Below are 24,209 nucleotides of genomic sequence, written 5' to 3' on the forward strand. Positions count from 1 at the left end.
CTATTATATGATGAATGGATAACAGAAGATATTAGGAAGGAAATTAAAAAATTCTTAGAGGTAAATGAGAACAAAGAAACATCATATCAAAATCTCTGGGACACTATGAAAGCAGTACTTAGAGGGAAATTTATTTCATGGAGCACATTTAATAAAAGAAGTAAAACTCAACAAATAAACGACCTAACACTACAGCTCAAAGCCCTAGAAAAAGAAGAACAGAACAGCACCAAAAGTAGTAGAAGACAGGAAATAGTTAAAATCAGAGCTGAAATCAATGAAATTGAAACAAAAGAAACAATACAAAAAATTGACAAAATAAATAGTTGGTTCTTCGAAAAAATAAACAAAATCGATAAACCTTTAGCCACACTAACAAAGAGAAGACGAGAGAAAACCCAAATCACTAAAATTCGGAATGAACAAGGAAATATCACAACAGACAGGATTGAAATACAAAACATAATTAGAAGCTATTTTGAAAATCTATACTCCAACAAAATAGAAAATTTCGAAGACATCAACAGGTTTCTAGAGACATATGAATTGCCTAAACTGAACGAGGAGGACATAAACAATTTAAATAGACCAATTTCAAGTACTGAAATAGAAGAAGTCATCAAAAGCCTACCAACAAAGAAAAGTCCGGGACCAGATGGGTTCTCAGCCGAGTTCTACAAAACCTTTAAAGAAGAGCTCATTCCAATACTTCTCAAAGTATTCCATAAAATAGAAGAGGAGGGAACCCTCCCAAACTCATTCTATGAAGCCAATATCACACTGATACCTAAACCAGACAGAGACTCATCAAGGAAAGAAAATTTCAGACCAATATCCTTAATGAACATCGACGCAAAAATTCTCAACAAAATTTTAGCAAATTGCATACAAAAACATATTAAAAAGATAGTGCACCATGATCAAGTGGGCTTCATCCCAGGTATGCAAGGTTGGTTCAATATCAGGAAATCAATAAACGTAATTCACCATATTAAGAGACTTAAAGTCAAGAATCACATGATTATTTCAATAGATGCAGAAAAAGCATTTGATAAAATGAAGCACCCCTTCATGCTCAAAACACTAGAAAAAATAGGGATAGTGGGAACATTCCTTAACATTGTAAAGGCCATTTATGCTAAGCCCATGGCTAATATCATTCTAAATGGTGAGAAACTGAAAGCATTCCCCCTAAAAACTGGAACAAGGCAGGGATGCCCTCTTTCACCACTTCTATTCAACATCGTTCTTGAGACTCTGGCCAGAGCAATTAGACAAACCAAAGAGATTAAAGGGATACGAATTGGAAAAGAAGAACTCAAACTATCCCTGTTCGCTGATGACATGATTATATATTTAAAGGAAATTGGAAATTCCACCAGAAAACTCTTAGAACTCATAAGTGAATTCAGTAAAGTAGCAGGTTACAAGATCAATGCCCATAAATCCAACGCATTTTTATACATAAGTGATGAATCCTCAGAAAGAGAAATTAGGAAAACTACCCCATTCAAAATAGCCTCGAAAAAAATAAAATACTTGGGAATCAATCTCACAAAAGAGGTGAAAGACCTCTACAATGAGAACTATACAACACTAAAGAAAGAAATTAAAGAACACCTTAGAAGATGGAAAGATCTTCCATGTTCTTGGATAGGAAGAATTAATATTGTCAAAATGGCCATACTACCTAAAGTGCTATACAAATTCAATGCAATTCCAATTAAAATCCCAATGACGTACCTTACAGAAATAGAGCAAACAATTATGAAATTCATCTGGAAGAATAAGAAACCCAGAATAGCTAAAGCAATCCTTAGCAGGAAGAGTGAAACAGGGGGTATTGCAATACCAGATCTTTAACTCTACTACAAAGCAATAGTAACAAAAACGGCATGGTATTGGTACCAAAATAGAAAGGTAGATCAATGGTACAGAATAGAGGACACGGACACAAACCCAAATAAATACAATTTTCTCATACTAGACAAAGGGGCCAAAAATATGCAATGGAGAAAAGATAGCCTCTTCAACAAATGGTGCTGGGAGAATTGGAAATCCATATGCAACAGAATGAAACTAAACCCATATCTCTCACCATGCACGAAACTAAACTCAGAATGGATTAAGGACCTCGGAATCAGACCAGAGACCCTGCAGAGTATAGAAGAAAAAATAGGTCCAAATCTTCACCTTGTTGGTCTAGGATCAGACTTCCTTAACAGGACTCCCATAGCACAAGAAATAAAAGCTAGAATCAACCACTGGGATAGATTCAAACTAAAAAGCTTTCTCTCAGCAAAAGAAACTATCAGCAATGCGAAGAAAGAGCCTACAGAGTGGGAGAATATCTTTGCTAATCATACTTCAGATAGAGCACTAATCTCCAGAATCTATAAAGAACTCAAAAAACTCTACTCCAAGAATTCAAATAATCCAGTGGACAAATGGGCTAAGGATATGAGCAGACACTTCACAGAAGAAGATCTACAAGCAATCAACAAACATATGGAAAAATGTTCAACATCTCTAGTAATAAGAGAAATGCAAATCAAAACCACCCTAAGATTCCATCTCACCCCAATTAGAATGGCGATTATCAAGAATACGAGCAACAACAGGTGTTGGCGAGGATGTGGGGAGAAAGGTACACTCATACATTGCTGGTGGGGCTGCAAATTAGTGCAGCCACTCTGGAAAGCAGTGTGGAGATTCCTTAGAAAACTTGGAATGGACCCTCCATTTGACCCAGCTATCCCACTCCTTGGCCTATACCCAAAGGACTTAAAATCAGCATACTACAGAGATACAGCCACATCAATGTTCATAGCTGCTCAATTCACAATAGCCAGACTGTGGAACCAACCTAGATGCCCTTCAATTGATGAGTGGATAAAGAAACTGTGGTATATATATACAATGGAATATTACTCAGCCATAAAGAATGATAAAATTATGGCATTTGCAGGCAAATGGATGAAATTGGAGAATATCATGCTAAGTGAGATAAGCCAATCTCAAAAAGCCAAAGGACGAATGATATCGCTAATAAGTGGAGGATGACACATAATGGGGGGGAGGGAAGGGTTAGTGTTAGGGTTAGAGTTAGGGTTAGGGACGGGGGCAAGTATGGAGGAAGGAAGTACTGTATAGAGGGTAAAGAGGGGTGGGAGGGGTGGGGGGAAGGGAAAAAATAACAGAATGAATCAAACAACATTACCCTATGTAAATTTATGATTACACAAATGGTATGCCTTTACGCCATGTACAAACAGAGAAACAACATGTATCCCATTTGTTTACAATAAAAAAAAAAAAGAAGAATGAAATTATGGCATATGCAGGTAAATGGATGGAACTAGAAAATACCCCAAAAAGCCAAAAGTTGAATGTTTTCTCTGGTAAGTGGATGCTGATCCACAGTGGGGCGGGGGTAGAGAAGAATGAAAGAACTTTGGATTGTGCAGAGGGGAGTGAGGGAAAGGGTGGGGCTTTGGGGACGGAAAGGACAGTAGAATGAGACAAACATCACTGCCCTATGTACATGTATGATTACACTACTGGTGTGACGCAGCACCATGTACAGTCACAGGAGTGAGAAGTTATGCTCCATTTGTGTACAATGTGTCAAAATGCATTCTACTGTCAAGTGTAACCAATTAAAACAATTTTTTTAAATTTTTTTTAAAAATTAAAAATAAGACCCTATCTCCAAATAAGGTCACATTCTGAGATGCTGGGGGTTGGGTCTCAACATATAAATTGAGGTGGGGGAGCACAAGGCAGCCCATGATAAATGTTACATTCTCAAGATGAAAGGATGGTTCTACTCTTTTCTTCTTTCAAAAACTACCCAAAACAGAGGAGAAAACAAGCACAAACTCTATCTTCAAAACCCAAGAGGCATCTGTATTCACAGGTGAAAATCTGAGAAGACGAAGAAGACAAAGAGATAGTATGAAATCCAGGTGGCCTCGGATTTGAATAGTAGGAATTCTACAAAGAGAAAATGAAGGTAAATAAATCAAAGAAATAACAAATCATTTAGAACTACTGATGAATTTCTAGATTGAAAATGAATTTTAAAAGACCCTCAGACTAAACTACATCATTACAGACTATCAGAAAAGGAAAAAGAGATATTCCCAGGGGAAGGAGGGAGAAACACTCATATAAGAACTAAAATTCACCTGACCTTGGATTTCTCAGGAACCAACCTTTTCTTCTCAAAAATTAGAAGAGCAATGTCTTCATAATTCTGAGGAAAATTATTTCCAATTTGGAATAATTACCAGTTAGATTTCAAGTAAAATATGAGGGCTGATAAAGACAGTTTCAGATACGGAAGGACCTGAACATGTTTGCCTCCCATACATCTTCTCTTGGGGACGCAACTAAATAATATGCTCAACCAAAACAAAAAAATAAAGCAGGAAAATAAAAGAAATGAGGTCCAGAAATTGGAGGACTCAAGATAAGAAAGCAATAAAAGAAATTCCCAAGATGGCTTCAAGGCAGTGATTCTCAACCTTGGCTGCACTTTAGAATCACCTGGGGAGCTTTTCAAAATCCTGAAACCCAGACCACAATATGGCAGGATCTCTAGGGGTGAGACCCAGGCAGCAGCAATTTTTAAAGCTCCCCAGGTTAGTCCACCGTACAGAGGAGGCTGAGAACCATTATGTTAAAAGAAAGTCCCAGAACAACATCTGTGTATCAGGACTATAGAAAAAGCAGTGCAGTCAGAGGGAGTGGTAAGAGGAACCCAAGGGGGAGGGGAGGGCTGAATTGACAAGCTGTCTGACTGTCAGAAAATGAAAAATTGTATAGAAATTTGCATCAAGAGGCATTTTGTAGAATAGTCACAAAAGTTAAAGTCAGTCGAATATTCAAAGGAAACTAAGTAAATACAAAAATAAAGCAAAACATTTGGAAAGTTAAAAAAGAAAGAAAATGTAACAAGGATATACTAACTGGCCAGGTAGTGAGAAAAGGGAAATTCTGATATACTGAAAAATTATAGTGGAAGAATTAGAAGAAGAAATGAGTTAATAAGGTTTAAAATTGATCAGATATAGCAACATACATGATCATAGATACTAAGCACCAAAAGACAAAAGAAATAGCTTGGAGAGTGAGGCGGGAAAAATAATGTCCTCTCCCCCTAAAGATGTTCCCGTCCTAACCCCTGGAACCTTGTAATGTTACTTTATAGTGCAAAAAGGATTTGGGGAGAAATTAAAGATCTCAAGATGGGGCGATGGGCCTGGATTGTCCCGATGAACCCAGTGTAATCACCATGGTCCTTATAAAAGGAAGACAGGAAGGTCAAAGAGCGGAGAGAAGATGACATGAAGCAGAAGCAGAAGTAGAGATCAGAATATTGCAGCCATGGGACAAGGGGCCAAGAACATATGCCCCCAGATTCCCCAGAAGGAGCCCCCAGCAGGTACTCTGCTGACCCCTTGATTTTAGCACCCTAAGACTCATTCCAAACTTCTGGTCCCCAGAAATTAAAGTGAATAAATTCATGTTGAATTAAATCACTAAGTTTGCGATAATGTGTCACACAGCAATAGGAAACACAAGGAGTCTGAAGTATTGGAGGAGAAGCAGAGTCAAAGGGGTACAAAGAGGGACTTGGATATTTGAATGTCATTTGCAATTTTGAAAGAATGAAAACGTGACACATGAATTAAAATAACCAAACTGCATAGAGTGTGCAGGGCAGTGTGAGGACATGCGTCTAGGACAGTCCCTCAAACATTAATTTGCACACAAATTACCCATGGATGGTGTTAAAAATGCAGGTTCTGACTCGAGGTCTACAGTGGGGTCTATGATTTGTCGGCATTTCCACAAGCTCCCAGGTGATGCCCTTGTGACTGGTCCATGGACTACACTTGGAGTAGCAAAGATCTAGACTGGAGCCCAGTCCTCTAAACCCTAGGGGACTGGAGAGAGGCAGAGAGAGAGAGAGAGAGAGAGAGAGAGAGAATGCCAAGAAGCAGGTAGAGAGTGAAGGAGGGGAAAAAGAGGGGGACAAGAGAGAGGAGGGGCAGAGAGTAGAAAGGAGATGCTTAAGCTAAGTCATTTTGAATTTTTCCTTGAAGATACAGGGAGCCACTGAATGGGGGCAGTGCAACTAAAGGACACATTTTTTTTTTTTTTTTTAATAAAGGCTATTCTTTATAGAAGAAAAAGAGGATGCATATCAGGGATCAGAAACCATTTACTGTGCAACTGGAAATATTCAGTGATAATGACTGAGGAAGGTCTGACTTCTATCCCTCACACACACACAGTACAGAGAACTCCATCAACACAAATGTAAGTGAGCTCTGTAAATACATCATCTAAAGTCCTAAACCTGAAGGACCTTTTCATCAACATAACTATAGAGTATTAATTAAATTCCCATCTGCCAATGGCAGATCCACATTCAAATAAAAATAAAATTAAGAAAATTTTTCTCAGGAAAATTGTGTTAGGTAGTATAATTAAAATTAGTGTAAAGAAAAACAAATCCTCCCAGCTCCTCATATCCCATATAGATGGGAATCACACATTTTTCACACTTCATACATTAACTGTAGCTAAGGCAAACTCCAAATGCCCTCTTTTTAACAGAGAAGAAATGCTCTTCACAGAAGTGCAATGCACATATTTGATTTTCCTAAAGCATTAGAAATGGTTCCACAAAGCATTCTCAGAAGAATTCTATGCATATGGATTAGGCAGAATGAGAAGAGTAAAATATGGGTAAAAAGTCAGCTAAATATATTGAACACCAACAACTTATTAATAGTTTGGTGTCAAAATGAGAGCAGCTATTGCAAGCAGTTCATAAGGAACCATCCTGGGGCCAATCCTGCGCTATATTTCTATTGATAGCTCTGAGGATTGTGTGACAAATGCACTAATCAATCCACAGAATATGCAGCTCTGGGAGATGCTGCTAATGCTTTGGATGACAATATTAAAATTCAGGATGATCTTGTTAAATTGAAGAAATAAGCCAAGATCAATAGAGCCGGCTCACAGAGTTCTGCCAGGTGTTTCAAATCACAAGCTTCAGAAGCTCTCAAACAGAAAGCAAGACCACCCTGGCAAACCAAACCCCAGCTGGTACAGCCATCCAACTCCTGTCTCCCTCCACTCCCTCTCAGTCACAAGGATATCCAGACAGATGATTAGGAGTGTCATGTACACATGATTTAACCCCCACTACCTGCAGATTCTCAATTCTTTCCTCAGAACCCTGCAATGAGGGGACAGAGATGATGGATTTCAATTGATATGACTCATGGAAGAGCCACACTGACAAATTTAGACTTTGGAACACCACATCAGAAACAGCAGGGGAGAAAAAGGAACATCTAAAGGTTTATAGGAAGGAGTACCATGAACTTTTTCTAGGAGTATCATAATGTCCTCCTAACATTCTAAAACGATGGTCCCTAATGAGAAAGGGGTAGGGTCAGGGGAAGATGAAGATCAAGTTTCTCTAACGACATAACTTTTCCAGGTTTGGGGACAGTAAATGTTGATTTTTTTTTAAACTTATGTCCATCCTTTCTTTCCCAGAGTCATCCTTAATGACATTTATTTTCTTATCCCTGATTAGCCGGTCAATAACCAAGCCCTAACTGCTTCCACATTCTACGGAGTTCTCATCCCTTTCATTTGCATCCTTTCACTTGCTGTCCCAGTTGACATCTTCATCTCTCTTCACCCAGCCTGGGGCAGACGACCTAGAGACTTCTTTATCTCTTTATTCCTTTAGATCCATCCTTCACACAGTTATCAGTGTGATCCAGTAAAACACTAAATCTGACGTGGAACCCTCGTGGTTTACAACATTTCCATACTCACAGAATGAGGTCCAAGTCCTCCAATGTGGCATGCAAAGGTCTTCAGTGAGTTTTCTGCCAGGGATACCATCAGCTTCTTGTGTGGGCAATTCTAAATGTCTCAACATCTGGGTGGTGCTGTTAACACTTTGTGCCCTTGAGCCAGAGATGCCCTCAAAACTCTATACAATAAACTCTCTCACCCACATGGCCAAAGTACCAGGATTGGGAAAAGCCCCTCCTGGCTCCTGCTTGCTTCTGCAGCCCTCTGGCTTCCTTTCTCCCCTGCAGCCACACCTCTTCTTCCCCAACACAAGCCATGCTCTTTTCTTGCCTTTACACCTTAATTTTTGCTTCTGTCTCTTGATGAATTCTGACACCTGCAGTGACTCTTGGCTTTACTAAATCACCTTTAAAGCATCAGCTCGGGCATCCCTCTACTAGGAAGTGTCCACACACACACAGTCTGACTCAAAAGATTTTTCCGACAAAGCAATGATGCTTTCTAACTGGTTTTCTCCCTCATCCTACTGGAGTCCTCTGGGCATACAGTAGAATTTTTTTTTTATAAAAATATTTTTTTATTTTTATAGACACATTTTGATTCATTTCTATGGTCGTACACAATGTATACTCACACCATTCATGTAATAGTAGACTTTATTTTGACATAAGAATTTGAGGGAGGGATGGATGACAATGGGTGAGAACAATGACTTTACAGATGCCCACAGTGTAATAAATACCCACCTGCATGATTTTATAGCTCATTGAGCAGCTGAGGTCAAAGTTTCAGATCAGACCATCTGCCTTTACTTCCAGTGTTCTATGTAGTCCCAGTCACTCTATGCCCTTAATCTGCAGTCTCTAAACAGCATTTTGGAATGTGCCAAACAGCATCTTGCCTGATGTGGTTCCACTTACCGGTGTCCAGGATTGCAGGTCACAAGGAGCAGTTTGACAGGCACTTTTGTTTGGCAACTCTGTGTCCAGTCTGCTCAAAAATGCAGCAGTTGTGCTACCAGGAACACAAATAGGTGTTAGTGCCTTCATAAACACAGAGATCCTGTTGTTTATTGTGCCTTTGGAGACTAACCTAGACTTTTATTGGGAGATGACTAAAAGTATCCCAGGGAGAACAAAAGATTAGGTAGAGAGCAAGTTCTGGTCCCAAATCAAAACAAAATGTTATTGCAAAGACTGCATTCTTGAAGAACTTTAGTTTGAGAAATCTAAAACTAGGTTTGTGAAATGTGAACCTATGATTTCATTTTCCCACTTTGTGTACTGACATGGAGATAAACACTCTCTGACTCCACAGTACGGGGCCTAATTTCCTATGTGAACATTTTAAGTCTGACACCAAACTCCACTATGGAGCTGTGCAACATTAATCCCCTACAACATCTTATTTCACACCAGTCTTACATTAAGTCCTTCACCCACCAGGGGTCTTTTTCCAGTCACCTCATCTCCCTCATGGCTTTGACTACCTACAGGATATATGCACCCTCTAATCCAGCAGCTCTTTCCCATCTATTGAGATTCTGAAAGCAGAAATGGACCCTTTGTCTCCAGACACACACTCAGCTGTGCATTTGACTCAAGGCATGTGAAGAACCTCCTTCCACAGAGGATAAAATTGATGCTGATTCTGGTCTGCATTTCTGACATTTCCTTTTAGCTCTGAAAGGCTGACCTAGAAATTTCTTTAATGAGAATTAATTTCTTCTTCTTAATGAAAAGTTCTTTGCTGTTCTTTTAATTCAAGTCACCATTCCAATTTCTCCTCTCACCCAATGTCAGTCACAGACCATTTAAATTAGTTCCTATTCCTTTCTGTTATCAGTGCTCCATTCTGCCTACCTTGGATTAATTTCTACTCCCTTGTCTTCCCATGGAATTTATGGGATTTTTACCTCTTATTCCACATTTACAACCAAACACCTCATTGAGACTGATTTATATTGTAGCAGACTCTTGCAGTCTGTTCCCACCCATCTCCTTCTTCCTAATATCTTGCTGTTTCCATAATGCTAAGATCAGAGTCACCAAGTACTTAGGACTTGGGCGTGAAAGGAAACACAAAGGGTGCAGTAAGAACCAGTGTCATCCAGTGGGGGAAAAATCAACACAAGGAATTAGAAATTTAAAAAAGAGATGCCATTGTTCACCCCATTGAACGATTACTTAGGTAGAACCTGCATTTAAAAATCAGGCTGAAGGTTGATAAGGAAAGAAGCAAAGCAAAAAACCCTGAGTAGTATAAGACCTCAGCAGTTGAGACACACTTCTTTTATCTAGGGTTACTTATCTCACCCAGATTAAGGCAAGGAGCCTAATGAAGTCACACAGCCTGGAAGCCACCCCACCATCTGGAGTTTTAGGAAGTCACCAGTGATAGAAAGAAGACTTGCCAGAAGTTTGAATGAGATTTCTGAATATTGTTAGCTGAGTGCAGACTATGGGGAAAAGTGGTGAGAAAGAAACACAGCACTAAGCAAGGAACTGCAGACCACATTGACTGTCAGCCCCTGCCTGTGTGCTGCTCACTGCTTCTTTCCTGCTAATGCCAAACACAAAGATGGGTGGGTGCTGAGCCATCGGCTCCACTGTCCCACCCAGGCTGTAAGAGTAAAGCATGATGACAGGCTTGAGACTGACATGGGAACATAAATAGGGCAGAATGTGGATCACTCCCAAGCGATTAACTGTACAAACAAGGGAAGTCTTGAATTACTAAGCTAAGTGGTATTTTTTAACTATTGGCACAGTGCCTGGAAAATAATAGAATTCCCATATTCTGATTAAACTTAATTGGGATCCCTGTAGGTAATTGTGGTCATCAGTAATAAAAATAAAATGCAGAACCTCTTTGAAGGGCAAACACAGGAAAACGGCCTTGTGGGAAGTCTAACTAGACTAAGAATCTGGACTCTAGCACCAGGAGCCAGCTTTCCATTGGGGTTCTTGCTATCTATTGCAGGTAGGTGGTCCTCTCACACTTAATCACTCTACCTCGCATGAATAAAGGACTTCTTTTATTCTCCACAGAGCAACTGGTTAGACTGGTTTTGGAGATTTAGTTTACAGGTCCAACTTTGATTTTCAAGGATCCTTCCTGCTTGTTCCTGGAATGATTCCTTAAAGACTTTTGGCTCTCCTCAATACCACACAGCTACAGCAAGGATGTTAAATATTCACCAAAACTTACGTTTTCCACTTATCCCGGTCACACACCATGACAATTTCCTAGCCTCCCTTATAGCAAAGGGTGACAATATAATTGAGTTTTGACCAATGGAATGGGAGAGAAGATAATGCACACCATTTCCAGGACTGACTTATTTTAGACTCTCCAGGTACGTGCCTCCACACATTTTTGTCCACTGCTTGTGTGGGACAGGGATAACCTATAGGGAAACTGGATGTTATACAGTGAAGGTACCTAAAGGTACCTAGATACCTAAATACCTGATCTCAAACCTGTTCATTCACATCTTAAATGAGCAACATTAAAACCACAGATAACAGTCAAACACTATATATTTTAGGGCCTGTTTATGACAGCAATTAGTCTATCCTGATAATACAACATAAAGGAATATGTAAAGGGAGTCATTTCTCAATTCCAGAAGTACATAAGAAGTCAAGAAGAGTTGAAGAATAGGAAAAAGAATTTAAGTACTCCATTTGGCTTCTCAGTCATCTCCGAACTTCAAGATGGAAAGGGAATGCTGGAAAGAGGGGAAGCTTATTCATCCTTGAGATGCCTTTGTGTCAAGTCTAGGAATTATATAGACACAGAGTATAAAAATTAGAATTAATTTAACCTAAAACCACTAGGACCTTATCTAGACTGAAGATGGGTAGGGGTTTGAGGAAATTCATTTTGAGAAAATTAGGGAAGGAGAAGAAAATGGCTTGTTATACTATAGCATGATGGAATATTTAAAATCTGCCAATGAAGATTCATTAGTAACCAAAATTGACCCCCATAACAGGACAGAAAAACAGGAAAGGCCACAGAGAATGAAGTTTGCCTTTGAGGGTTCATTTGAGTATCCCAGAATTGCAAAAGACAATTCCTATAAGGTTGTTTGATTTCAGAGTTAGAAAACTAGGATTTTCAATAGTCAAAAAACAATGTGTTAAAAGAAAGAACAAAAGTTAACACAGACGTGTAGAAGTTAATGAGTCAGGAAACAACCACTCAATATCAGGGCTATAAGGTATTAAGCAACTTTCCCTACCTGGTTGCCCACATCTGTCACCTCTGAATTATGAAAGGATATATAAGAACATTCTATTCAAAATGTTAAACTACAATTATAAACAGTCATAATGGGGAAGGTACTCTTATTGAAAAATAAGTTACAAACTTCTCTCCTGGTACTTTTTATGTTGCTGGGGAGTAAATGGAGCAGTGTTACCTTTTCTCACCTTCTGTTAGCTTCCACACAAACTCAAAATGACTACAGGGCTCAGACATGTAACCTAAATGAGTGAGGAAAACAGGAGCTCAGACCAGTGATAAATGACAATTGCCACTCAGGTCAATGATAGAGAGGCCAGAGAGTGTGTCAGGGATTTTAACAAACTAGAGAGGGAGTTTTCACGTAAAGGGGTCAGCTGTTTCTTAGCTCCAGACTATTATCCATGGGGGCACAGGCCAGAATGCCAGATGTCCCAGTTTTTACTATTATAACCAAAATGCTAAAAAATTTAATATGAAATTATTTGGTGACTAATTAAAAAGAAATTGGAACACTGAGGACCAATGCTGTATGGTCAAAAATAAACACACCAACAAAATCATCTACTAGTCAGATGTGCCCCAAAAGCCTTCTAATTGTGACCAGCTGATTTTGTTTCTGACTGTTCCTGTTGATTTTTGTTGACAATGAATTTCTTAACTGTATATCCTTTATTTATTTATTTATTTTTTTAAAGAAAGAAGGAATAAGCAAGGTTGAAATTCTGGTACTGAAGAGGGAGCTAAGAAATAGTGCTCTGCAGCTTTATGTCCATCAGCTTACAGTTGGAGAGAGAAGGGATATCAGACCATATTTCATTTATATACCTAACACAAAGGAATATCACTTCTTTACAGTTTATAACTCTACATATTTGTGTTAATATAAGAAAAGCAAGTACTATACAGAAGATGAAAAAAACGAACCATGGAAAAATATTTATAGCCACAGGAAAAAAATAATAAAAAGAGGTAGTGTGCAAAATATATAAAGAATGCTAATAAATCAGATTACAAAAAGACAAACAACCTAATAGAAAAGTGGGCAAAAAACAGAAACATACACTGCACCTAAGAAACATGATTAATAAAACAATTAGAAGAGCAACAGCTCAGGGCATATATAGTATTTATGATTTGTTGGGCTCTGTTGAAAGAACTTTACATACATTCCCTTTATGTCAGCCTTGCAAGGGTTTCACTGTCATCTCCAGTTCCTAGAAGTAACTTGCTCAAGGTCATACAGCAAGTAACTGTCAAGACCTGGGCTCAGACCCAGGCAGCCTGGCTCCAGAGACCATACTTGCAGCTGCTGTGCCTGACTGCTTCTCATGAGCAATACCCATGAGAAAAGATGGTTAAGCTCACTAATAATTGGGAATATGGAAATTAAAACAAGATACCATTACACATCTGCCAGATTGGCAAGAAAAAAATTAGAAAGCATGAAAACCTTGTCATAAACTACAGAGGGTGTCTGGCAGAACTGGCCCTCTTATGAATTGCTGATGGAAGAGCAAATTGGTCTCACCGCTGTGGAGAGCAACTTGACAATACCTGGTAGAGCTGAGTATGTGCACAAAGTCTAGATGTTTACACTAGAGAAACTCTGGCACATGCAGATAAGGAGAACTGAGGAAGGACACATAATCCAGCACCATTCGTAAGAGCCCCAGGGAGAGAGAGAAGGAAGATGGAGGGTGGAAAAGTAGAAAGAAGAAAAGGACGGGAAGTAAGAAGAGAATAAGTTCATTTATATCATGAATCAATATAGTTAAATCTCAAAACAATGTCTGTAAAGAAATAACACAATTTGTGAACATCATGATACAGTAATATTATAAAAACTCCAGCAGTTGTGAATTCATACACAGATAGTAAAATGAGAAAAACTTGAATGGTGAGAGGGAAGAGAAAGAGCTCTGACATCCAGGAATTGGTCTGATACTTACATGTAGAGCTCAGTGTTGTTACAAACTGATTGAACCCTGCAAAGTTAAGACTGGTTCTACTGTTGGACACAGTCACATCTATTTCACACAAGATCATCATGCAACCCACGCATTACAAAATCCATCCCTCCAACAAGGTGAGTAACTGCCCCTTCTTTACCACTTACAACTTCACCCTCATTCTAGTCTGTCCTCCCTATAGATGAAATTTATCAAGATACCTAATCATAAAATTGTCGCCACTGTCTGATTGTACCCAGTCCAATCCAAGGTAACCCCCTACCTCCTTAGACCCTTTCCAGAATTATGCAACCAAAGCCCAAATCCTATAATAGGTTCTAACACTTTCTTACTGAGATAATGCACTATTCCCCATGGTATGTATTTTCCTTTGGTGTAACAATAAACCCAACTGGTTCAGTTACAGGTGTGTCCCTGGTGGTTTTGGCTGAAGGCCACTGACAAACATTACATACCAGGACAGTGGTTACTGCTAGGGAAAAGAGGAGAAAGAAAGGGATAAGGGTGAAAGGATAAAACTTAACTGTGTCTAATGTTTAATTTCTTTTTAAAAATTAAGCAAATATAAGTAGAATCTTAATAGCGTGACCTTGGTGGTTGATACGTATTTCCTGGGTGTTTGAGATGTTTCTCAAAGAGAGAAAAAGTACACACACTTGGGTAGTATTAAGTAGGGAAAGACTTGGCAGATGCAATTCTGAACTTCCTAGCATGATAGTTTTCAAACTGCCAGGGAGAAGACCTATGTGCAGCTGGCTACAGGACACCCATTGGTGGTGCTTCTGAGAAATTACTGGACTCAAGTCTTTGACTTTCCAGCCTGTCTGGAGTGGAATCTGGGAATCTGTTTCTGAAAAGCACCCCTGGTGATCTTAAGAACTACTATAGTACTACAGATGGATATTTAATATGCATAATTATCTTAGGTCCACATGATGCAGACTTATGAATAATTCATGTTATATAACACATTTGGAAACAAAATCTCAGTGTATCTTAGGAACTGTCTATGCAAATGCTATCTAGCCATACATTCCACCCATACTTTGCAATAGCTTCACAAACCTGAACTTTGCCACCATGAAGTTCAAGAGAGTCAGCAGTCACTCTTATATTCACACATGTATGTATTCATGCAGACAACAAGTATTTCCCAAGCCTCTGCTATGGTCTTAGCAATATGGGTTATAAGGCAATCTAAAGAGGCATTATTTTGCCAGAGTCAGTTTCATATAACTGAGTGTGAACACAAGACATTCATATACCTATAAGCACCCACAGAGCCTAGGGAAGTAAGAGAGTGGGAGAAAATGTACTGGGTAGGTGCACAAATCTTCCACGTAAGAGATCACAAGAACTAGAGGTATGAAACAAAACATAACTGTGAGTAGTAACTCAGGAAGAACTACATTTTGCACTTAATCATAATAATCAAATGATCTCATGTACTTTAAACAATATTTACCTCTGGTTTAACTGGTCTTTAAAGTTTAAATCATTAATCACAAAAGTGATATGTGAATTCAACATGAGTTGAAAATAGGAATATAAAATAGAAAAATTTAAAGAACAGAAAGCAAAGGATCCTGCTTAATACTCCTCTCAACTTTGCCCTTTTCCCCAAAAGTCAACACTATGAATTGTCTCATGTAGCCTCCTGGACTATTTTCTAATCATTGGTAAATATCTGCTTAGGATGATAAATGATGAATAGCAGTTTACTTCAGGGAGGGTAATTAGGATAAACAGACTGCCAGTTCTTCTCTGAATGTGTTTCTCTGCCTCTTTGATACAGAGTTAGACTATATTTCCCAGCTCCCATGCAATTAGATGTGGCTGTATATCTGAGATCTGGGCAATGAAATGTGAGCAAGCGCAGGGTCCAGGCTGGAAGTGACACACATCAACAATTTCCCACTGACTCAGTACTCTCCTCCTCCTGTCTGATGGTAGCACCCAAAGAGAGCTTGGAAGGCACTTGACTTCATGCTGGAAACTGAGTCTCCTAATGCCAAGGGACAAAAGCTAAACTGCTGACTCCTACACTGGCCCCAGGTCATTCCACAAGAAAGATATGTACTTCTTGGTCTTTGAAATTTTGGTGTCCATTTTTTTGTCCCATAGCTTTTCCTACCCTAAACAGATTTTCCCCCTTAAGAGGACACTATAATATTTTGTTCTAAAAACTGATTTACTTTCATATAACAAATTCTTCCATATCAATATGGATATATCTAACTTCACCCTTTTGGTCTCTCAATAGCATTCTATAATATGGACATTGCATAATACATTTAGCACTCTTATTGATAGATATTTCAGTGAATATCCTGCTATCTATGTCCTGTACACATAAATATTTTTTCTAGATATATACCTAGAAATAGAATTAATTTCTAGTATAAGTTCCTATCTGTGGATATGCAAGCTTAAATCTCAACTAATTTTGCCAAATTGTTCTATGCAAATTTACATCCTGAACAAAACTTGTATGAAAGTGGCAATGTAGAACATGACCTACCCCTTCTAAGTACTAATTCCATTCTGTCTCGCACATTCTATTTATCTCAGTCACCTCCAAGTGCCTCAGCGTTAATCATTGCTATAGTTTGTACATTGAATGTTCCCCCGAGGCCCACATGTTAAAGGCTTGGTACACAGGGTGGCACTATTGGGAGGTGGTGGTATGATACTTCAAGAGGTGAAGACTAGTGCAAAATCAACGGTGGTTTCCTCTTAAAGTGGATTGTCTACCGCAGTCTTTTCCCTCTCCTCTTTTGCATAATGGCTATAAGGTGAGCAGTTTTGTACTGTCACATACTCCTGCCATGATGTGCTAATTTGCCATAAGCCCAAAGCAATGGGATCCATTAATCATGGCTGGAACTTTCAAAACTGTGAGCTAAAATAAAACCTTAATCTTTTTAAGTTGATCATCTCAAGTATTTTGTTATAATGATGGAAGATGACTAATATGGCCATCATCTATCATTAATCAATCCCATACTGCCCAATATACCTGACACTTAAGCCCCCACACCTTCGTCTAGCCTTTCTAACTTTTCCACAGTCACAATAAATTTTTCATCTTTAACTAAGAACCAATATCTTTATATCTTTAGCCTCAAAAAGTCTCCCTCCAATACAATAAGGTACCAAGGTAAGATCCACCTATGGATGCTAAAATCAGTGGGCAAAAGTTGGAGAATAACAGGATATTAATCTAAAATATAATTTTAAAGTATCTTCCCCAAGAGATAAACCAGTTATAAATGGGAAAAACAGTTCCTTTACCAAATGACCAAAGTAACCAAACGATCACCAGTGATGTCATGTTCCTTCCTATATAATTCACTGAGAATATACTGCATCATTTTTGAGGCATTTTTATTGAAATATAACCTCAATCTAATCATGAGAAAATATCAGGCAAATAAAAATTGGAGGATATTCTAAGTTAACTACCAGTACCCACTGGAAGTGTTAAGTTTATAAAAGAAGAAGAAAATATGAGGTACTAACAGGAGGAAATTAAGGAATCATGATGACTAGATGTTTTATGTGATCTTAAATTGGATCCTGAAATTGAAAGTGGGCATTAGAGGGAAACTGGTGAAATTTGAATAATCTCTACAAGTTTAGTCAATACTATTGTACCAATGTTAATTTCTTGGTTTTGATAATTATACTATAGTTGTATAAGAGATCAACAATAGCTAGATGAAACTTTACTAAAAAGTTTACTATTTTTGTAACTTCAAGTTTACATTACTCAAAAAAAATTTTATAGTCTGCATAACTTTTCTGCATCACCTAAAACTTGACTATATCTTGAGAAAGTGCTTTTTTCTGAGCCCCCTAAATGGAGGCATTTCATTTCTCATGTACATATTCCTTAGTGCCTGAGGGTGGAGCAGACATCTTCATTGCTCCCTAAACTACTTCCAGACCATTACTTATCCTCCACCATTTGCAAAAATGTCCATTCCTATAAAGCTCTTTATATCAGATTACATCCTCCTCTCTGCAATTGTCACCATTCAGCCTTCTGGTCAACCAGTTCTCAATTGTTCAAGACTGTGAACATTCTCCTTATGTTGACTACTGTCATCGACTAAGGTATCCTATATATCCTATACACTTTCCCCACATCTCATCCTCCCTGGGACCTCATTTTTGACTTCTCATCTCAGTAGCTTTTCTCCCTTTGATTTCAGCCACACTCCTAATGTCATGCCCTAGATATCACTGCCACTCATAATTGCACCCTCTCCAAACCATCAAATGACAGATCCTGCTCTTTTAAACAACTATCATTCCATGTTTTTTCAAATGCTTTCATTCAATAATTTTCCATTCTCTTTAGGATTTCCAAACCATTGCTGCCATCAGCTGCTACCTATTTTAACTTCCTATACAGCTTAGATACAATAGTCCATTAAAAAAAAAAAAATCTTGCTCTACAAATACCTTTAATTTTTTTCCTTCTCTCTCTCTCTCCTTTATATTTGTCTAAAAAAAAAAAAAATCTCAGATCCAGATGAAAATCAACCATCTGCCTTCTCTGTGTCTGTAACAGAGCAGGTGAATCAAACTTGGAAAAATATAACAGATGTTTTGGGATAAGAAGCATGAGGGAGGATGGAGTGATGGGGTAGACTAGCTTCACATGAAATTCATGAATGTTAGCTTTATTCAGTAATTCTACTCCATTTCATTTAAGAATTATCTTCCACATCTTATCTGTTCTCCTTCACACCTTGCTCTCAGCAGAAATGCTCCTCATACTTTGAGAGTAGAGAATTCATAAGTCCTTCATCTTTCCCTATACAAAATCTTCAATTCTCCCTATATCTGCATCTTTTCTCCTTTAAAAAGTATAATTATAGGTCTGGGAATGTATTTCAGTCATAGACCCACTTGCCCTGCAGGAAGCCCAAGGTTCAATCCCTAGCCTGGAAAAAAAAAAAGTTTTTTTAAAAAAATGCTTTTTAAAAAAAGTATTTCCTCAATTATATTAGAAGTACTCTTCTTATCATTAATTAACCCATTGGTTATATACATTAAGGAAGTTATCCATCTATGCCTCCTTGAGGACTTTATTTCTTCTGTCATACCCATTGTATCTGGTCTCTCCTCAGCTCTACTTGATTTTTTTCTATCTTTACACAAACATGACTATCCCTTGATCCCTCAACCTTATCCTGTTACTGCTTCTTTTCATTGCTTTTCTTCTCAAATAATTCAAGAGTTGATCAATGTCATCACTATTTCCACATTTCTATTTATTCTCAAGTCCAATCCCATCAGGCTCCATCCCCCCATCATACCCAAATCATTCCTGTCAGGACCACTTCCTTATAGCCATCTCCCTGGGCCTCTTCTTATTCAACCTTTCCATCTTGATTTCCATGGCATTACACTTGTTGATTTGCCAGCCTCCCAATGTTCTTTCACCTCTACAGGATAGACTTCCTCTGTTATTTAGTCCTGGGCTGCTCCTCAAACTGACAATTTAAATGATTTTATACATCCCCATGGCCTTATGTTTACAATGCTAATAATTTCTAAATTTGTATCTCACACATACTTGCTCACAAAGACCAAATTTTTATGTACAACTTCCCATCTGGTGTCTCTCAGGCATCTCAAATTTAGGACATTTAAAATTAAACTTTTGATACTTTTCTCCCCAAACTGGTCCTCTCCTAATAGTCCCCATCTCAGGACTTGGCATCACTCTACATTCAGTATATCAAGTCAGCTGGGAATCATCCTTGTTTCTTCCTACTTCCTCCTCCCCCAAATCAACACATCCTGTTGATTTTTTTCCTACAGTATATATGGCCTTTTCTCTGCCTTATATCACCCAAATCAGAGCCACCATCAACCTTTACCTGGACCACTGCAGTAACATCTTTAGTAGACTCTCCACTTCCACTCTTGCTTCCTCCAAATCTATTCTCAACACAGCAATCACAGTGATCACTTCTTCAAAATGAAAATAAATAAATAAGAAGCTTCTTATGCTTCTCCTCTAGAATAAATCCAGACTCTATGCAACAGTCTGCATGGCCCACTTTGTCTTACTGATGCCCATCTTGTCGACAGCATGATTTCTTCTCCTTTTTTTCATTTTAACCCAAATACAACAGCATCCGTTCAGATTACTGAAGCACTACATGCTGATCCTTGAGTCAAGAACTTTCTTCCCTGGTTCTCAGCATAGCTGGGTCCTTCTTGTTATTTCAGCTCAAGGCCCTTTTCTCTGTAGATCAGGTCTTCCCTACCATGCTAAAGAGATTTTGCTCTCCCAGTCCCATTTGTTCTTGATCATTTTACCCTACCTCTACCACAATGTTCCTTCACCAAAAATTTTTACAATTGGTCTTCCGAAACAGTAGTTTGTCACTTTGCTTAACATCTAAATTTCCATATTTGGTCCTGAAGCCTCATTTGCTCTATTCACATTATGTACTCAGAACCTACTGTAGCTCCTGATTCATACGGAGTGCTCATTATTCACTCTCTAAATAAAAGTACCTTTCCTCATGCTAGGTATTCTCAATACATTGATTTCTTGCCTGTGTAATAAATTGCACTTATTTTGCTCTGAATATTTTTTGATGATTCATATTTGTTCCCTTTTAACTTCCTGTTCAAGTATTTTGCCAATTTTTCTAGATTTGTCTTTTTATTATTATTTGGTAAAGAGTTCTTTGTGAAATTGAGTCATTATTCATTATGTCTCAGGTAAATAGTTTCTCTTGCATTATCGCTTACTGCTAAGTTTTTTTTTTCTTTATGTCTTCCATCATGTATCTAAAAAATTTTTAGGCACTTAAGTCCATTTGTCATTACTCTGAGATTTGTGTATTGCTTACAAAGGAATTTCTATCCTAAAATGATAAGATCATCCCTCATCACATTCTAATTGTGTTGGTTCAACACAATTTACCAAATTGTCTTTCCTTTTCATATTGAGTTGAAATGATACTATTATCTATAGCTAAAGTCCTTAAATGCTAAATTCCCAAATAATCATGGATCTACTTATAGATTGCAGCATTCACTGAACCTATTTAAATATTGATTATGCTGGCAAAAAAGCTTTGTTATACCTACTGTGCTTTAAAGTTTTTATTCTTTACTTAAAAGTAATTTAAGTTTTGGTTTCAATGTTTTTCCCACTAGTCTTTTAAATGGGTATTTAAATTGTTTAAGTGAACAGACTTTAAAATCTCTTATTGCTTAATTTCTAATTTTATTCATTTTCTCAGGGACATGACTTTCTAGAATTCAGGGGGATTTAGGGGAATTTACTGACAGTATTTGAGGCTTTGGTCATGGCCAATGTTGTGGTAATTAAGTCAGCATAAAGTATGTTTTTTCATGTAGTGGGTACAATATTTCATAACTATGTCTATTAATTATGAATAGTCATATTTTTCAGTTCCTCTAATCCCTGTGTCATTTTTTGGTTCACTTGATCTGTTCATTTCTATTGAGAATTAGCTAAATAAAAGAAAAATTTGGCAAATCCACAGTGTACACTAGAGACTTGTAACAGTTTTCCTCTAATTTTTATCCTATATATTTCAAATCTATGTTGATAAAGACTTATGATTCACATTTTCTTTGGATTATGTATTTTATCTTCATAAAATATCCTTTATCTTATTGAGTGCTTTTTACCTTGAATTCAATTCATCTTATATTAATATTGGTACATCTGTCCTCTTTTATTAGCATTTATAGTTATATTTTCCATGCCTTTATTTTTAACTCTCATTTTATAAATATGTTTTGTGATACCATACAGTTATATGCTTGTTTTTAATGCAGTGTAAGAGTTTGTCTTTTAATAAGGAAATCTGGCTTACATAGCTTATTTGTAAGTGTTAATTTGTTGGATTTAATGTTTTACTTTCTTCTTATGTTTTATTGTAAAATCTCCACTTCTTGTCTATATTTCATTATAATTATCAAATTTGTATGCTATTTTTCTCATGTTTATATAATATCCTATTACATAAAATTAACATATAATTAAACATATTACAATATAATTACTTTTCTATCAGTATCTACAATTCATAAGCCTTCTTCATACAACAAAGGAAAAGAATACTTCCAGTAATTCTTTCTTGTTTGTACCTTTTCTAGTTCCAAAATCCTCCATGATTTTAACTTGATCTTAATTTAAAGAAAGAAAATTAATCACATATTTGATTATAAATGTCACTATCTTTTTTGTTCAAAATAGTTCTGGTATCTCATGTCTTCTTATGCCAGGGTATTTGTTTGACTAGAGTATGTTTTCTGTTAATTTTTTTCAATAAGGTTTTTAGAACACACATAAGAACAATAAAGTTGGTTGCACAGGTAGCTTGTCTCCAGGTTGGGATCACACATTCATCCAGGTGTGATATATTTACCAGGAGCACTCTCTGACCCCAGGACTGTCTTAGTGAATTTCATGTCTCAAAAAGAGATTCTCAGGGTCTATGCTTTGGGTCAAAGGCCAGAGTCACCTCTTCTCTTTATTTCTTCCTTTGCTGTCCTTGTAATTTACTAGGTTCAACATCTCTGAGGGCTATGCTCAGCCTCTTATGTGAGCTATATCAATTGATCTTCTTAGGAGTTAGCAGCTACCACTCCCACACCATGCTACACATGAGGAAACAGGCTCCAAGAGGTTAAATAAATTCTTCAACTAGTGAGTTAAGAAGTTAGAGTGTGAACCCAGGCAACGTAGCCCCTGATCCCCTACCTTTCCAAGAAGGAATGGTACTAGGTTCCAGTGACAAAATATTGTGCAAATAAGGTACCAGTCAATTTTCATCTTTTATCAGTTACAATTACATGGGAGAAAGATGAAAACTGATCTGGCACTTGTGGGTCCTATTAAAAGTAAGCAATGGCACATGACATCAATCTAAGAAGAGGTCACTACATGACTGTGATGAATCATGGCAAAAGAAAGACAACTCTATAACATGTCTGAACATGGAAAAGCACACGAACCTTCTGCAAACTACAACAGTGATCAAATACCCCCAAATCCTGCCTACTAGGAGTGACTATGCTGCTTTATCAATGACAGTATGAGTCTCATTCCAGTCACCCCTCCTTTCAAATAAAGATTGATTTTAAGATACATAACCATATAATGACCCCTATTTACAGATAACATCCAACCAAGGGCAAAGCTCTGCTTCCTTAAACCTTCCCCCAAGCCACCTGACCCAGGTCCACAGCCTTTAAGTCCCTTCTGACATCTTCCTAAGGTGCTCCTTGTTTCCCCAAGGTGTGGCCCAGGAATTTGGAATTCACTTCAGAGGCAACAGGAATAGTAATTAATCAAATATTTTAGAATAAGGAAGTAACATGACCAAAATGTGTTTTAGAGACTTAAACCTGAATAAAAAAGTGTGAGGCAACTAAGAGAAGAAATCAATGGCAAAGAGATCAAAGGTTACCCCACTTGGGTGACCAAGGAACAGAAACACTGACCACAATTCAAGTGGCATGTGACAAGTGCCAGCCTACAGTGGTGCCAGTGGGAATGAAATGAATTAACATTACTAGAATATCTGCAGGAAGAACTGATAGTGGGTAGAAATTTCAATATGATCTTAAGAAGCAACATGATTTAACATTCAATAGTCAGGGATTTCCTTAGACCAAATTTCTCATAAGCTGTTCAGTCTCATTCTGAACAAAATAGATATGGGATTTCTATATCTATAAGTTTGCTTCATTAGCATAAGTTACAAAGTTATAAATAGGATGACTTTCTATTCACCTTGCTTAAATTATAAAGTCAAGGTTGGATTTAAGCCTACCATATGGATAAGGGAACGATTTAGCCCTTAAGTGTCTTTCAGAAGTTCCCACAAAGGGCATTAGAAGTTTTGTGAGCATATTAGAAAGCAAACTTGGGGCCAAAGTGTGCATATTCAGCAGACCTGCCTGGATTCTCAGCTCTAAAAAACTAAAATAGATGAAGATGTGCCTCCTAGGAACTAAGCAGACAATTATTCAAATGGAAGTAAAAGAGATACATGGTTCTGATGGCAGAAATGAAGAAAACTTCCCAACATTAAACTCAAGAGCTAAGCTGGA

At 37.7% G+C, this 24,209-nt stretch overlaps 1 protein-coding gene across 3 annotated transcripts in view; it reads right to left on the bottom strand.

Moving 5' to 3' along the window:
- The window catches only part of EPSTI1 (epithelial stromal interaction 1), a 97,487-nt gene that overhangs the window by 33,613 nt on the left and 39,665 nt on the right, over positions 1-24,209 (bottom strand). For all 3 annotated transcript variants that reach the window (XM_079136961.1, XM_079136962.1, XM_079136963.1), the window contains exon 7: positions 8,778-8,871. In XM_079136961.1, coding sequence (XP_078993087.1) covers positions 8,778-8,871 — 94 coding nt within the window. The remainder of the gene's footprint in view (positions 1-8,777; positions 8,872-24,209) is intronic.

Source organism: Sciurus vulgaris, assembly GCF_902686455.1.
Source record: "Sciurus vulgaris genome assembly, chromosome: 4".
NCBI classification, from domain to species: Eukaryota; Metazoa; Chordata; class Mammalia; order Rodentia; family Sciuridae; genus Sciurus; species Sciurus vulgaris.